General features: G+C 50.7%; 1 protein-coding gene across 1 annotated transcript; it reads right to left on the bottom strand.

Moving 5' to 3' along the window:
- Nucleotides 1-982: 982 nt before the first annotated feature.
- TMEM92 (transmembrane protein 92) lies at nucleotides 983-15,877 on the bottom strand. Its single transcript, XM_082194568.1, has 5 exons — nucleotides 14,548-15,877; nucleotides 5,567-5,607; nucleotides 4,530-4,583; nucleotides 2,668-2,875; nucleotides 983-1,415 (listed from the first exon to the last, which is right to left on the bottom strand). Exons 1-5 carry the CDS (start codon nucleotides 14,608-14,610, stop codon nucleotides 1,308-1,310), a joined length of 474 nt encoding a protein of 157 aa, XP_082050694.1. The 5' UTR covers nucleotides 14,611-15,877; the 3' UTR covers nucleotides 983-1,307.
- Between the last annotated feature and the right edge of the window lie 220 nt (nucleotides 15,878-16,097).

The raw sequence follows: 16,097 nt of genomic DNA, 5'->3' as shown, positions 1-16,097 counted from the left end.
GCGCTTGAAGAGCTGGCAAGCCCCCATTTGCATGTCTGTTTTCCGCAGCCCTTGGAGAGGATTAAGTTCCCTCCTTCCTGCCGGGGAACCTCCAAGCTTTGGGGGTGGGGGGGGGGAGGAGGCAGCAAAGCGAGGCAGGAAGGAGAGCGCGGCTTGGCTGGGTGAGCTTTGGCAGGGGCAGGGAATGAGAGCCGCGAGGCGGGCGCTGCGGACGGAAACGCTGCCTGCTGAGCTCGCAGGCAGCCAGGCAGGCAGACGGCGAGAGCCCCGCGCTGGGCGGCCTCTCCTCGCCGCCGCTGCCCCGCCTCTCGCCGCCCGACTCGCCCGCCTCCCTCCCACGGAGGTAGGCTGGTGTGCCGTGGGAGGGAGGCGGGCGAGTCGGGCGGCAAGCACACGCGGGGCGGCGAGCGAGCTCCCTCCCACATCCTATCGCCGCTCGCTTTGGCCGGCCTACTGGGCTGTCGCAGGCGGAAGGCCTGCGCATGCGCGAGGTTTTCGCGCCTTCCTCCAGTAGGCCGGCCAAAGCAAGCGGCGATGGGATATGGGAGGGAGCTCGCTCGCCGCCCCGTGTGTGCTCGCCGCCGCCGCCCCACCTCTCGCCGCCCGACTCGCCCGCCTCCCTCCCACGGAGGTAGGCTGGTGTGCCGTGGGAGGGAGGCGGGCGAGTCGGGCGGCAAGCACACGCGGGGCGGCGAGCGAGCTCCCTCCCACATCCTATCGCCGCTCGCTTTGGCCGGCCTACTGGGCTGTCGCAGGCGGAAGGCCTGCGCATGCGCGAGGTTTTCGCGCCTTCCTCCAGTAGGCCGGCCGAAGCGAGCGGCGATGGGATGTGGGAGGGAGCTCGCTCGCCGCCCCGTGTGTGCTCGCCGCCGCCGCCCCACCTCTCGCCGCCCGACTCGCCCGCCTCCCTCCCACGGAACACAAGGCAACGTTCCGCGGCACACTAGTGTGCCGCGGAACACCGGTTGGGAAACACTGGAATAAGTCCCACAAGATGTGAAGGTAGCCACAAGCTCAGGCAGATTTTTAACAGGGATTAGGCAAAGTAATAATAAAGCACAGATCTGTCAACAACTATTCAGCATAATGCCTAATGGAACCTTCATGAGGCAGTATATCTGTGAATACCAAATGTTTGTGGAAGGGAAAGGCCATCATCTATATTCCCCGCTTTTGTGCTTCATAAGGACACCTTGCAGACTGGGAAGGGAATGCGAGCCTCGATCGATCCACCCATTATTATTATTTTTATGTTCTTCTCACAGTTCTGGTTGTAATAGCAGCAGAAACACGGCTCTCTTCAGCTGTCATCTTTCAGTTATGTATGCAGGAGGCTCGGAGATATCCAGAGCTATGTTGTCATAAGCAGGCGGCTGTCCCTCAGGAGTTGGGTAGCAGGGTAGCTTCCAAGCAACCTGGAGAGAATGATAGGAACGGTGTCAATGTCAAAACACGAAGAATTCGGGCGGGGGGGGGGCTCTTAAACCCACACATCTACCCTACCCAACCATCGGGAATGAAAAGGGAAGGAGATTTTCTCCAGGGTGGTAAGAAGGTTGTGTGGCGACTTCCCGACCCCCCCAGGTGGAAATAATGACACAATTATTAAGGTTAGTGGGTTAAAAAATGGTCACAACTTTATTGATTACCGGTGATGAGCGGTATTGGCTTAGGCATTGGACCTAACTGACTACATCTGACTCCAGCCCGTCTGCTTGAAGTCCGGGAAGGGTTAACCACCAGTCGGGGGAGTCCTGCTGATGCACATCAACTAGGAACTCCCCCAGGGTCACCGATAGGGGGCGTGCCTTAGGCCCTAACTTCCTAGGCTTCAGTCAGGGCAACGCCCCCCTGAATCCTTTATCGGACTACCCTTCAATATGCGGGGCAGGGGATGGTGCTACCTCCCCTCTTCCAGCTACAGAACTATACCAATGCCTAACCGCCAATACCCAGAAAGTTGTGACGATTTGCTACGAGGTAGGCGAAATCCAAGTGGCTGGTGCCAATTTGCCAAGTGGAAAAATTCCTACCACGTGCCCCCAGCGGCGACCAACCAAGGTCAAAGAAAGCAAACCTTAGAGGGCAGGAGGGTGGGGAAACCGGAGCAGCTGGTGGGCGGACAGAGAAGGAGATCCCCCACCTGTGCCCTGCCTTTAAGGGCCAGGCCACACCCCCAGACCAACCCGATTGGCCAGCTAGGGGGTGACGCAGCTGGGAATCCCCCAGTCATGCAGGGACTGGCTTCCCACCCCCTGGGCAGGTGGAGGGGCCGCGAAGCCCACAACCCCACCTCCTCCTTAAGGCAGATGTGGCTTTCACAGAAGACAACGGCCATCTGCAAAAAGTGAGTTCCAGCCAGGAGGGACTCAGTGGACGAACACCGTGCTTTGCCTGCAGAAAGCCTCAGGCTCCATCTCTGGTGCCTCCATGTAAATGAAGGCGGCAGATGGTGGGAAAGGACCCTGCCTGAGGCCACGGAGAACTGTTGCCTGTCAGTGCAGGCTATACTAGATTGACAAATGTTGTGAAGCTCCCCACCACAAAGCGGTGGAACTCCCTCTTCAACACCACTATGAAGCTCACCGGAAGCAGGCTAGCTGTCGTCATTGCAGGAATACCTGCCGTATCTCACGAGCAGAAGAAAGAGTCACATGAGATGGTTACCTCACTGTAGGGAGGAGGATCCATGCTCTCTTGCTGTGGAGGAGCTGTGGGCACAGGTGGGGCAAAGGCAGGCGGCAAGGTGGGCATGTGTATTGCCACTTCATCTCGGTCAGTCTCCTCCGGGTCTTTGCAAATTGCACAGCAACACTTAAAAAGCACCGTCAGGCAGCTCACGCCCACGCCGATCCCAATGACAGAGACAAGACCTCTGCATGGAGACAAAGGAGAGGCATAGCATAAGTCTAGCTCCTGGATCTACCAAACCCCATCAACTTTAAAAAAGTTAAAGGGACCCCTGACCATTAGGTCCAGTCACGGACGACTCTGGGGTTGCGGCGCTCATCTCGCTTTACTGGCCGAGGGAGCCAGTGTACAGCTTCCGGGTCATGTGGCCAGCATGACTAAGCAGCCTCTGGCGAACCAGAGCAGCGCATGGAAACGCCATTTGCCTTCCCACCGGAGCGGTACCTATTTATCTACTTGCACTTTGACGTCTTTCGAACTGCTAGGTTGGCAGGGGCAGGGACCGAGCAACGGGAGCTCACCCCGTCACAGGGATTCAAACCGCCAACCTTCTGATCGGCAAGCCCTAAGCTCTGTGGTTTAACCTACAGCGCCACCCGCGCCCTTATCTTTTATCATGCTGCTAATACAGAATATCTGAAACCCACCACCAAGAAGACATTCCTTCTGTAGGCTGCATTCTGCTCCAGGGCATTGTTTTTCTCTCAGCCCCCCACTCCCCGCAAGTTGAGCATACAAATATGCATTGTATCAGGAATAAAATGCTTGCCCCCCCAAAGAAAATGTGCATAGCAATGGAAGATTAGACTACTGCAATGCACTCTCTGTGGGGCTTCCCTCATGCTTGATCTGGAAGCAGCAGAGAGGGCAGAATGTGGCAGCACAATTGCCGAGAGGAATGAGACCCTTTCAGTGTACAATACTCGTGATTTTTAATGTTTTTAAGGAAGGCTTAAGGAATTGTTATATAATGCAGACGGGCACATGGCCAGGGCTAGATTTAGGTTTGATGAGGCCCTAAGCTACTGAAGGTAATGGGGCCCTTTATATGTCCAGCTGTCCTTTGTCAACAACAAATTGTCACTTTTTTGTGTGTTGAATATATGCTACATGGTAATTTTTGGACCACATAGGTATCTAAAGCCATTTGCACATAACAAAATACTTATTTTATCAAAGTAATTAATGAACTGAAATACAATTAAGAAGAAGTATATTAATAGTGAAATAATTATTAAGCTCTGACTTAGAATGATTTTTTATTCATAACAAACTTAACAATGCAAACACGTTGGCATTTGGCAATAACAAAAGTTCCTTTAGAAACACAGTTTACAAAGACTCATAATCTAGTCTCTAGAAACTTGCCATAACATGAAATAATAATAGGTGTAAATATATGATGCAAACTACTAATAATTATAAATAGCAGAATGTAGGCACCCTATATATAGAAATGAGCAAACCAGTGATATTTTAGGGAGCAGACTGGCAGACGGGACCCATTATGTATTTTTTCTTTAATTTTTTTTGGGGGGGCCCAAGAGAGTGAGGCCCTAAGCTATAACTTGTTTAGCTTATATGTAAATCCAGCACTGGGTGTGGCTTCGGGAGAGGGGGTGTGGCTGGGAAGGGGGCATAGCCTGGACCACATTTGGTTCCCGACCCCTGGCAGCACACAAACGCAATCCTCCAGTCCATCGATCTGATAATGGACTAGTCCCAACACTGGTGTGATCAGGGACAAACCAAAGTCTTCTCCTGCCAATTCACAAGCAGTGATTCCGCCACCTAATCCACTCTCCAGGGAGGGGATCCCACACTCGCTCCATACGTACATGGACCAGCCAGGCATTTTCCATTCAATGCAGGTGCAGTAGCTGCCTATACACCTTGAAGAAGGAGAGAGGCAAAGGTTTAGAAAAACAAAAGCTGTTGTTGTTGTTGTTGTTGTTGTTGTTGTTGTTGTTGTTGTTGTTGTTATTATTATTATTATTATTATTATTATTATTATTATTATTATTATTTCTGTTTAATATACCACCCTTTATCAATAGATCCCAGGGCGGTGTACCCCATTAAAACCACATTGTAGAACGTTAGTAATAAATAATAATAAAACAGGAAAAGGCCGCTCTCGCTTTGCCCACCACTCCTCCCTACCAGCTGCGCCTGGATTTTCCCTAACTTTGTGGGTAGAGGCTGCATCTCAGTGGCACAACATGTGTTTTGCATGCACGTTTCCAGGCTCAAACTTTGCATGCAAGTTTCTAGCTCTCAGCAGCGAGAGCTGGGGAAGGAAACCCTGGAGAGGGTCTGGATTTCTTCTCAAGCCTAGTTTTTTTGGCTTGGGTTTTCCTCACCTCCACCCCTGTTGTCTTAAAGGTAAAGGGACCCCTGACCATTAGGTCCAGTCGTGACCAACTCTGGGGTTGCGGCGCTCACCTCGCTTTATTGGCTGAGGGAGCCGGCGTACAGCTTCCGGGTCATGTGGCCAGCATGACTAAGCCGCTTCTGGTGAACCAGAGCAGCACACAGAAATGCTGCTTACCTTCCCTCTGGAGCGGTACCTATTTATCTACTTGCACTTTGACGTGCTTTCGAACTGCTAGGTTGGCAGGAGCAGGGACCGAGCAACGGGAGCTCACCCCATTGTGGGGATTCGAACCGCCGACCTTCTGATCGTCAAGCCCTAGGCTCTGTGGTTTAACCCACAGCGCCACCCGCGTTGCACCAATTTCTACCCAATTTTTTTATCTACCCAATTTTCCCACGTCCAGGTTGGACGCTCGTCCATTTAAGGTCTGAGCAAGTCCTTCTAGCATATTCAGTACAGGAGAACAGGCCAGAGGAAGAAGCTGGAGCTGTAACTTACGAGTAATCCAAACAGTCTCCTTCTCCTTTGAACGTCGAAACCTAGAAAGAGAACGAATCTGGAAGTGAACGACTGGAAAGAAATATGTCTTTATTTAAAGTGCATTTATTTATTTAGTTTATATCCCACCCTTCCTTCAGTGAGATATTTTTATCTTGATCTTCACCAAAAGAAAGAGTTGCCAGTGAAGGTTGTGGACCAATTATTTAAAAAACCAAGTTCCCTATCTTGAGCTAAAAACACAACACGAAAGGAAGAGGGTTGGGGACGGAGGAGGAAAAAGCAAATTTGGGCACTACCGTATTTTTCTGTGTATAAGGTGCCCCCACGTATAAGACGACTCCTATTTTTTTTAACCCAAAATTAAGAAATTAAGTTGTTTAGCTTTGGGTGGGGGTGGGGGAGGTCACTTCCGTCAATCGCTCACCCGCCTGCCCACCACTGCCGATCGCTTGCCACAGCCACTGCCGATTGCACACCTCACTGCAGCCGCCAATTGTCTGCCTGCTCACCTCCACCAACAGCCCACCCGCTCACTTTTCACAGCTGCCAATCGCCTGCCCAATTGCCGCAGCCACATCCAATCACCAGCAGGCCTTGCCGCAGCCACCAATCAACCGCCCAATCACCGCTGCCAATCTTCTGATGCTGCTGCCACTAATCGCACGTCCCCCCTCTGCATTCACTATCCTTGTGTGAGACAACACCCAATTTTTGCCTAACTTTTTTTTTAGCAAAAAGCATAGTCTTATACACAGAAAAATACGGTAGTTTCCAAAGTTGTGAAGTTCTTATAATCAGCTGGTCTCGCAGCAAATCCACTTCTGCTTCCCTTGTCTTCCTCTAATGATGGAATATTAATGGAAAATATGTTGCTTTTCTATCCATCTGCTTGATAAACACACCTTTAGTTGGCAAGCAAGGAAGAAATGAGGCCGAGTGACAAAATATTTGCTTACAAATTTCCCACCTAGGGTCAATGCCATGCTCAGAAGCCACTCCTGGTTTATTCCAAAGAGGAACTGGAAGTCTTGGTGTGAATGCCTGCCATACTGCAAGAAGCTTAGGGGACCATGGGACCAAGAGTTCAGGGATGCTTTGTGCACCAAACAGTCTCGGTGAGAGTCTGACTAAATGTTCATGAGACACTGGAGGGGTGTAGTGCTTAGAGGATGGGTAGGCAAACTAAGGCCCGGGGGCTGGATCCGGCCCAATCGCCTTCTCAATCTGGCCCACGGACGGTCCGGGAATCAGTGTGTTTTTACATGAGTAGAATGTGTGCTTCTATTTAAAACGCATCTCTGGGTTATTTGTGGGACATAGGAATTCATTCTTTTTTCCCTTCAAAATATAGTCCAATCCCCAGGGCCCCCTGCTGAAAAAGTTTGTTGACCCCTGGCTTAGAGTGATGCCCTGGGCAGAACCAGGTTCACATACCCACTCAGCCACTGGGTGATTTAGTCACCCTCTCTCTGCCTAACCTACCTCACAGGGTTGTTGTGTAGATTAAACATGGGAGGGGAAGCAGGAATGCCAGAGATGGGGAGCCCATGGCCTGGCAGCAGTTATTACACAGCTCCCATCAGCCCTGGCAAATGGCATGGGAAGATGGGAGGTTAGTAAGTGATGGCAGTGGCAGAGCTAGCTGCTTGGGTACCCAGAGTGGTCACATGATGTGCACCCGGGGGCGGGGCGATCCGCCCAAGGGGCGGGGCGATCCTTTCGGCAGGGATCCGATTTCTGCGCGGCAGCATGATCCTCCTAGTGGGGGGTCTGATCATGGTGCAGTGGCGCGATCTGCCATGGGGGGATTTTGTCACCCCCCAGATGACACTCAGAGCGGACCACCTCCCTTTCTATGCCCCTGAGTGATGGTGGCAGGCTATTCTGTGCCCTGTGCACTGCTTGCACTCCCCGCAAAAAGAAAAAAGGAAAATTGCTAACTTCCATATTCAAAAACAGGTTCCTTTTAGGGGGGAAATGGAAAAGGACTCAAAACTGCTAACTTTATTTTAATTGCGAGGATAAGGAATACGACCATCTTTGGTCACCTTTCTCAAATAGAAAAGAAAATGTTTTACAGCTCACTAATTATTTTGAACAACCTTGTGAATTGTAATTAAAAAATGTAAGTGTCTTAAAAGTTTCAGTTTGGGGCCCATCTCCTTTTCCGTCGCAAATTTTGACACCAATTCCTTCAGACCAAGTGCTGACACTTGCACATGTTTAATCGGATTAGTTGTTGAGCCATCTAGTCTCTTTCGCAACGTTGTTGAGCGTATGTAAATTGATAAAATTAATCATTTTACATGTATTTTTTCCCTTGTTTGTATAGATGCAATTATTTCCACTAGTTTTATATCTGTAATTGGTTCATTCTTGTTGGCATCTGTCTGTCATGAGAGACAATGGCCATTGTATTGCATCCCCTCCAATATTTCTCAAAGGAAAATGGGAACATGCTTCAAAAAGGACAATCTGGAAACAAATCAGAAACCGGAACAGTTTCTGTAATTCGGGGGCTATTCCTGTGAAATCAGGGCACTTGGAGGGTCTGGCTGCCCAGGCGACAAGACTGCCCCCTCTCAGTAATTGATAGATCACATGCAATGATAATACTTAGTATTTGACAGCCCACGAGATTTCATATTTGAAACCTGACAAAATCAAAAGTATTGTGAGGGAACATGAGCCTAAATTTTGAAGCCAGCATTTGCCATCCAACACCCCCTGCCAAATTTAAATAATTAATTCAAACTTTCTCACAGAAAAAAAATACAGGGCAAATAGGGAAAGTATTCATTTCAGCATCAGTAAAACTTGCCTATCCCCTTCTGAACTATTTCTAAGGATGGAGATTCCCTACCCTCCCTCAGTTGCAGACTGCCATTCAATCATGTATTGCAAACTATTAGGGGATGATTAGCTGCTTGTGCTTAAAATGGTGCCCCTTCAGAGTTTGTGCGGCCCCACAAACCTCTGTGTGTGACAGAGCTCCTCAGACATGTCTGCTCTAGTCACTGTTAGAGTCCGACAGTGGCTGTTTGCGGAAACGCCTCCAACAAAGAAGTTCCTTAACGGAAACACGTCTCCTGGACTCACGACGTGACAGCTTCCGACGAAGCATGGGTCTCCCTGCAATTGCTTCTGACACCTCCCCACTATTTTCACTGGACGTGTCTCTCACCCCTTTCTCCCCCCTGCTTCCTGCCTGCGCTGCTGCATCTCTCTCAGTATCCCTGAGATCCTCCTCCAGAGACCCCGCGCTCCCCCTGCTGGTCCCTGCTTTGGCTGTTGAGTCTCTCCCAGTCTCTGGGAGCCCTATCACCTCCTTTCCCTCTGAGGTCAGTTCCCTGACATCCACCTCCCCTCCAGGGCCCCCTTCCCCCCCGCCCCCTCCCTCTCCTCTGGGCGGTGAGGAGCTGAAACCCCGAAACGAATCCTCTTCATCTTCCGACGTCTCGAACATCTCCCTCCATCGGTCTTTGTTCCGACTCGCTGAATCCTCCTCCACCTCGGAATCAGAGAACCCCTCCAACTCCTCTTCTTCGTCTGTGGTGGCGAAGTATTCCCTCCGGAACCTCGCCACTGGCTGGGGTTTTCGAGGGAATCTCTGATGAAAAGTTTCAATTAGAACCTCGTCATCTACATCCTCTGCTCTGACCCAGGTGTTTTCCGACTCCGGTTCCCCTTCCCACATTACCAAATACTCTACTTGCTCTCCTTTCCACCTGGAATCTAGGATCTCCGCTGCATGGTAGCTGTGTTCTTTTTCCTCCATCGCTGGTCCCCTATTGACCCTCCCCTCTCTGTCCCCTATATACGGTGACAGCAACGATCTGTGGAACACTGGGTGCAACTTCATGTGGTTCGGTAACCGGAGTCTGAAAGCCACTGGGTTGACCTGTTGCGTGACTTCAAATGGGCCCAGTCTTTTGGGTCTTAACTTCTTACAACCTCCTTTAAATGGTAACCCTTGGGTGGACAGCCACACCTGGTCTCCCACCCTAAGGCTTTCCCCTTCCCTTCTGGTTTTGTCTGCCTGCCTCTTATATTCCTCCTTCGCCCGGTTTAAATTAAGTTGGAGTTGGCGATGGATCGCTTCCATTTCTTCAACGAACTGTTCTGCTGCTGGAACGCTCCAGTTCTCCCCCTCCCCCCCTGGGAAGGCTCGGGGATGACACCCGTGATTGGCCAAAAAAGGGCTCATTCCCGTGGACACGTTCTCTGCATTGTTGTAGGCAAATTCTGCCAACGCCAGCTTCTCCACCCAATCATTCTCTCTGTCATTAACATAACACCTCAAATATTGCTGGAGGACACCATTAGCTCTTTCCGCCTGCCCGTTGGTTTCTGGATGACGGGCAGTAGAGAAATTAACCTCTACATGCAGTAAGCTCATGAGCTTCCTCCAGAACCTGGAAGTAAATTGTTTCCCTCGGTCCGAAACCACCCTCAAGGGGGCGCCATGCAACCTAAACACATTTTCCACAAACAATTTGGCGGTTTCTTCTGCTGTGACCGCATGTGAGCAGGCTATAAAGTGTGCCATCTTGGTTAACAGATCTACCACCACCATAATGGCTGTTTTCCCTTTGGACCTGGGCAAATCAGTCATAAAATCTATTGCCACTGCCTCCCACGGTCTTTCCGGCGTGGGTAGTGGTTCTAATAAACCTGCCGGTGCCCGCCTCTCCCCCTTGGCTCGTTGGCAACGGTCACACCCTCTCACATATTCACGCACATCTTCCCTGACCTTGGGCCACCAGAATTCCCTGGTAACCAGCCACATGGTTTTGTGTTGCCCAAAATGCCCTGCTGTGGGGTTATCGTGCAGTTGCTTGAGTACCTTTTCCCTCAATTCCCCTTCAGGTATGTATAACGCTCCCTTGTAGTACAACGCCCCATTTCTCTCCTCAAAACCCCCGGGTTTGTCTCCCTCCCTCCTAAGACTCCTGAGTTTGTCCTGGGCGTATACATCCTGCCCCGTTCCCTCTACCAGTTCCCTTTGCCCCACCAATGCCGCCCCACACACCCAGCGGTCCTCGGGAATGACATGGGTCTCTTCGGGTACACCCTCTCCCTCCAAATATTCAGGTTTGCGTGAGAGAGCGTCCGCCCTAACGTTCTCCGGGCCTGGTACGTAACAAATCTCAAAGTTAAATTTGGAGAACTCCTGGGCCCATCTCAACTGCCGTTGGTTGAGCACTCGCGCAGTTCTCCAATACTCTAGATTCTTATGGTCCGTGCACACTTGCACCTTCTGTTGTGCACCAATTAGTAGGTGCCTCCATCTCCGGAAGGCCTCATAAATTGCAAGAAGTTCCCGGTCGTACACCGTGTAGTTCCTCTCAGACTTGTTCAGCTTCCGCGAAAAGAAGGCACACGGTCGCCACTCCGACCCCTCCTTCCCCGGCTGCAGAAGAAGCACCGCCCCTATGGCTCGGTCCGACGCGTCTGTTTCGACCCTCAGCTTTTTTTGTAAATCCACATGTAGAAGTTGTTCGCCAGAGGCGAAGGCCCTTTTCAGTTCCTCAAACGCTCGCTCCGCCTCCCCCGTCCAAACAAACTTCTTTTTGCTGCTGAGACAGTCCGTGATGGGCGCCGTCAGGTGGGCGAAGTTGCGGATGAACTTACGATAAAAGTTTCCAAACCCTAGGAACCTCTGCACATCCTTCTTGGTCTTGGGTGTTTTCCATTCCAGCACCGCTTGAACCTTGCCGGGGTCCATGGCCAACCCTTTGTCTGACAAGCGGTACCCCAGGAATTCCACCTCCTTGGTATGAAACTGACACTTCTCCAGTTTCACCCACAGTCGGTTGGCTTGCAGCCTGCTCAACACTTCTCTGACGTCTCTCACATGTTGCTCCTCATTCTCCGAATACACCAACACGTCATCTAAGAAGGCCACGCAATTCTTGTAGAGCAAAGGCCCCAGTACGTGGTTCATGAAAGCTTGAAAACACGCGGAGCCTGTTTGTAATCCAAAAGGCATAACTAAGTATTCAAATGCCCCCAAAGGGGTGAACATGGTGGTCTTCCATTCATCCCCTTTCCTTATACGTATCAGGTTGTACGCCCCCCTTAGGTCCAGCTTTGTAAAAATCTTTCCCTTCCGCACCCTGGTCAAAATATCATCAATCCTGGGCATAGGAAAAGCCGCCGGCTCTGTCACTGCATTTAAGGCCCGAAAGTCACATACCAGCCTCGGCTTGTCCGTGTTTTTTTTGTCCACAAAAAACACTGGGCTACCCCCCGCTGCCTTGGACTCTCTGATGAAGCCCCTCTTCAGGTTCTTGTCAATGAACGCTCGCAACTCCTGCATTTCCCTGTCTGACATGGCATACAACTTGCCTACAGGAAGCTGTGCTCCAGGGAGTAAATTGATCTGGCAATCAAAGGGTCTATGCGGAGGTAGTTGGTCAGCTTCCTTCTCGCTGAACACGTCGCTGAGATCAGCATACTGTGGTGGCACCTTCCCCTTCTCCACTACTTCAGTCCCTGCCAGGGTGGCTTGGGCCCCTGCTGACCCCTTTTCCCCCCTGCAGTGTTCTAAGCAATGTGCGGAACCGAAGGAAACCACTCTTTGATGCCAGCCCACCAGCGGATCATGTAGGGCTAGCCAGCTCATTCCCAAAATAATGGGAGCACCTCCCAAGGTGGCCACATTAAACGCTATCAGTTCTGTGTGCCTTGCCACCCTCATTATCATTGGGATGGTCTGCAAGCTGACTCCTCCTCCCAACAGTTCCCTGCCATCGATCGTGGTCACCTGCAGGGGGTTGCTTAAAGGGATAGTCTGTATCTGGTGTTCAGCAGCAAACTCCTTGCTCATAAAATTGCAGGAGCTGCCTGAGTCCAACAGTGCCTTTATTTTTAAGGGGTGTCCATTTTGCAGCTCTAGCGACACTTCAATCACTAGAGCCGGTCGAGGAGCTTCTGGCACTGGCACTTGGGGAAGGGGCACTTTCACTGCTCTTTGGCCTGGCTGCAGTGCCCTGATGGCAACCAGGCGTTGGCTTTTACCTGCTCCGTTTCTCCCTGCTCTTCCCCCTCAACAGTTCCCACCATCCCTTGCCATTCCTTCCTCTGGGGGCAGACTCTGGCAAAGTGGCCTGGCTGTTGGCAGAGATAGCATTTCCGGGCTCCCTTTCCCTCCTTCTTCGCCCCCTCACTGGGCTTTGAAACTGCGCGCGCGCGGGCTGTTCCGATTTCCATCGGCTCTGCCGGCGGGAAAGCTGGCTCAGGAATGTCTGGAATGCGTAACTCCTTCCAACGTTCCCCTCTCCCTTCCCGCCTCTCCAAGGCTCTTGCCTCCTGGCGCGCTCCAATGGTCAGCGCAGATTTGGTCAGCTGATCCATAGACACCGCCCTGGGGCTCCTGGCCAGCTCGTCTTTCACAGCTGAAGAAAGACCTTCTTCAAATAGCATCTGAATGGGTGCTGCCGATAAATCCCACCCCAATCTGTGAATCAGCATGGTAAATTCAGTCCAGTACTCACGGACAGATCTGCTTCCCTGCTTGCAAGCCATTAACTGTCTGCGCACCGCCCCTTCCTCAACGTCGCTGGAAAACATGATATCCATTGCACGAAAAAATTTCATAGTGTCCTTTAGGATATCGTTGTGCGTTGCCATCAGGGGTCGAACCCAGTCTCGCGCGCCCTTCTCAAGATGCCCAATTACAAAAGCAACTCGAGATTCCTCATCAGGGAACTCATCAAACTGGACATTCAGGGCATATTGCATTTCAGTCCTAAAGGCATGGTAATCCTTGGGGTCCCCCCCAAACTTCTGCACCAATCCTGGTACCTTTCTGGGGAACTGAGTGGTTCTCCCCTTCTTGTCTGCATCTTGAGCCCTCCTCTCCTCGAGCCTCGCCGTCTGCAGCGCCAGTTGGACCTCCAATGCTCGGCATCTTTCTTCCAAGCTTGGATCAGCTCCTCCCCCTGCTCCGGCTGGGTCGCTCATGATGCTTTCTCCTGCACAGGCAGCGTACAGAGACTGTCGGACTGCTATTAGGGGATGATTAGCTGCTTGTGCTTAAAATGGTGCCCCTTCAGAGTTTGTGCGGCCCCACAAACCTCTGTGTGTGACAGAGCTCCTCAGACATGTCTGCTCTAGTCACTGTTAGAGTCCGACAGTGGCTGTTTGCGGAAACGCCTCCAACAAAGAAGTTCCTTAACGGAAACACGTCTCCTGGACTCACGACGTGACAGCTTCCGACGAAGCATGGGTCTCCCTGCAATTGCTTCTGACACCTCCCCACTATTTTCACTGGACGTGTCTCTCACCCCTTTCTCCCCCCTGCTTCCTGCCTGCGCTGCTGCATCTCTCTCAGTATCCCTGAGATCCTCCTCCAGAGACCCCGCGCTCCCCCTGCTGGTCCCTGCTTTGGCTGTTGAGTCTCTCCCAGTCTCTGGGAGCCCTATCACCTCCTTTCCCTCTGAGGTCAGTTCCCTGACACAAACCAATGCCCCTTTTCTTTTTCATACTTCTTTCTGAATGTTAAAAGGACAGGTTAGGAAGGGGAAATCTATTTCCCTGCCTTTAACAGTCAAAGAGCTCTCACCACCTTACACTCTTCACACAATTAATTCGCAGAAATATAAAAACAGCAGTGCTGAATCAGACCGGATTTGCAAAAAAAAAAACCCCTTCATGGCCATCTAAACTAAGAGGCACCACTGTATCTTGTAGCAAGGAGTTCCGTAAACCACTTAATGTGCCAGGGAAAGAGGTACTGCTTTTCTTTTGTTCCAAATTTGACTGCCCATCGGTTCCATTGGGGGAGACACACAGCAATACTGGAGGAGAAGAATAACAACTTCTCTCTATGGCATGTCTCACCTCTCGGCAACCAAAGTCGGAGCCTTTCCTCATGGATAAGGTTCCCTCCCTTCCACAGCTCCTTGGGGTTGCCTCTTCCAGCAATGTTCCCAGCTCTGTCCTATGAGTCCCACGGCATCCGGCAAACTCACCTCCCGGTAAACAGCGAAGAGGCAAGTCAAGAGCCTTGCTGCTTGGTTTCGCCATGTTGCCATCCTCTTGCCTTGCAGTCCAGTGCCCTGTGCACGACTCGGATCGCTCAGACAAAGTCTTATCTCGTTCGCCGCCCTGTGGACTTTGCTTGAGGGTGGGGAACAGGGTCATTGCCACCAGGTGCAAGACACCGTCATGTGCTGTGCTGAGCACACAGCAAGGTGTGGAGAAGGAGATCAGGCATTTGCCAGGGCTCCCCAGACCAGCAGAGGGTTTCCCCGCCCCACCAGGGCTACCATTTCTGAAACTTTGTATGGAATATCCAAGGCGATCAGGTGAGGCATAAGAGAATTGTGCGTCTTGCATCTCCTATGTTAGGAGGAGCATGGATTCCATGTGAAACAGCAAGGCAGGAGTTTACAACCCACTGGACGTGGGGTATTACGATACGATGCAATAATCTTTATTGTCATTGTCCCATATAGAACAACGAAATTTGGGGGGGGTGTGGAAATATCTACGTAAGACATTCAAAACCAACAAGCCTGCTATCCCAGCTATCCCAACCTGGTTAGCTCCCTAAAAACTCTGATACCCCATTTTAAAAATACACTCCCATAGAGACTCCTTACACTGCGTTTAAAACCAAAATCGCATTTGGATAGAAACTGTTTCTCAGGCGGCTAGTTTTTAAGATCTTCTGCATATTCAAATTCATTTTACATTTGCTCGTTTAATTGTCTACTGTAAATACACACTCCTATAAAACTGCAGGTTATTACAATGATCCTGCTCATGTTTTTGTTTACAATTTATCTGTAAATATTCAATAAACCATTTCCATTCTTTTATAAAAAGTTTGTTATCTTGATTTCTTAGTCTTCTGGTAAGTTTCGCCGTTTCTGCATAAGTTTTTGTATCCATTCTTCCTTTACTGCGATTGTATCGGGAAGTTTTTAATGCTTGATGTTTTACTATGTTTTTGTATGTGCTTTAAGCCAGCCAGAGTGGCTGGGGAAGAATTGTTGTTGTTGTTTAGGGGTAAGCACCATTGTTTTTAACAGAACTTACTCCCAGTTAAGGGACTCGGGCGGCACTGTGGGTTAAACCACAGAGCCTAGGACTTGCTGATCAGAAGGTCGGTGGTTCGAATCCCCGCGACGGGGTGAGCTCCCGTTGCTTGGTCCCTGCTCCTGCCAACCTAGCAGTTGGAAAGCACCTCAAAGTGCAAGTAGATAAATAGGTACCGCTCTGGCGGGAAGGTAAACGGCTTTTCAGTGCGCTGCTCTGGTTTCTCCAGAAGTGGCTTAGTCATGCTGGCCACATGACCTGGAAGCTGTATGCCGGCTCCCTCGGCCAATAAAGTAAGATGAGCGCCGCAACCCCAGAGTTGGTCACGACTGGACCTAATGGTCAGGGGTCCCTTTACCTTTACTCCCAGTTAAGTGTATATAGGGTTTCAGCTGCTATCAATCATCCTGTGCCACTTAATTTTTTCCTAGATGCTTGCATTTTTATTTTTGTTGTTGTTGTTGTTGTTGTTGTTATT

The sequence above is a fragment of the Podarcis vaucheri genome (genome assembly GCF_965113315.1).
Source record: "Podarcis vaucheri genome assembly, chromosome: 13".
NCBI classification, from domain to species: Eukaryota; Metazoa; Chordata; class Lepidosauria; order Squamata; family Lacertidae; genus Podarcis; species Podarcis vaucheri.
This window is presented reverse-complemented; position numbering and strand designations above follow the sequence as displayed.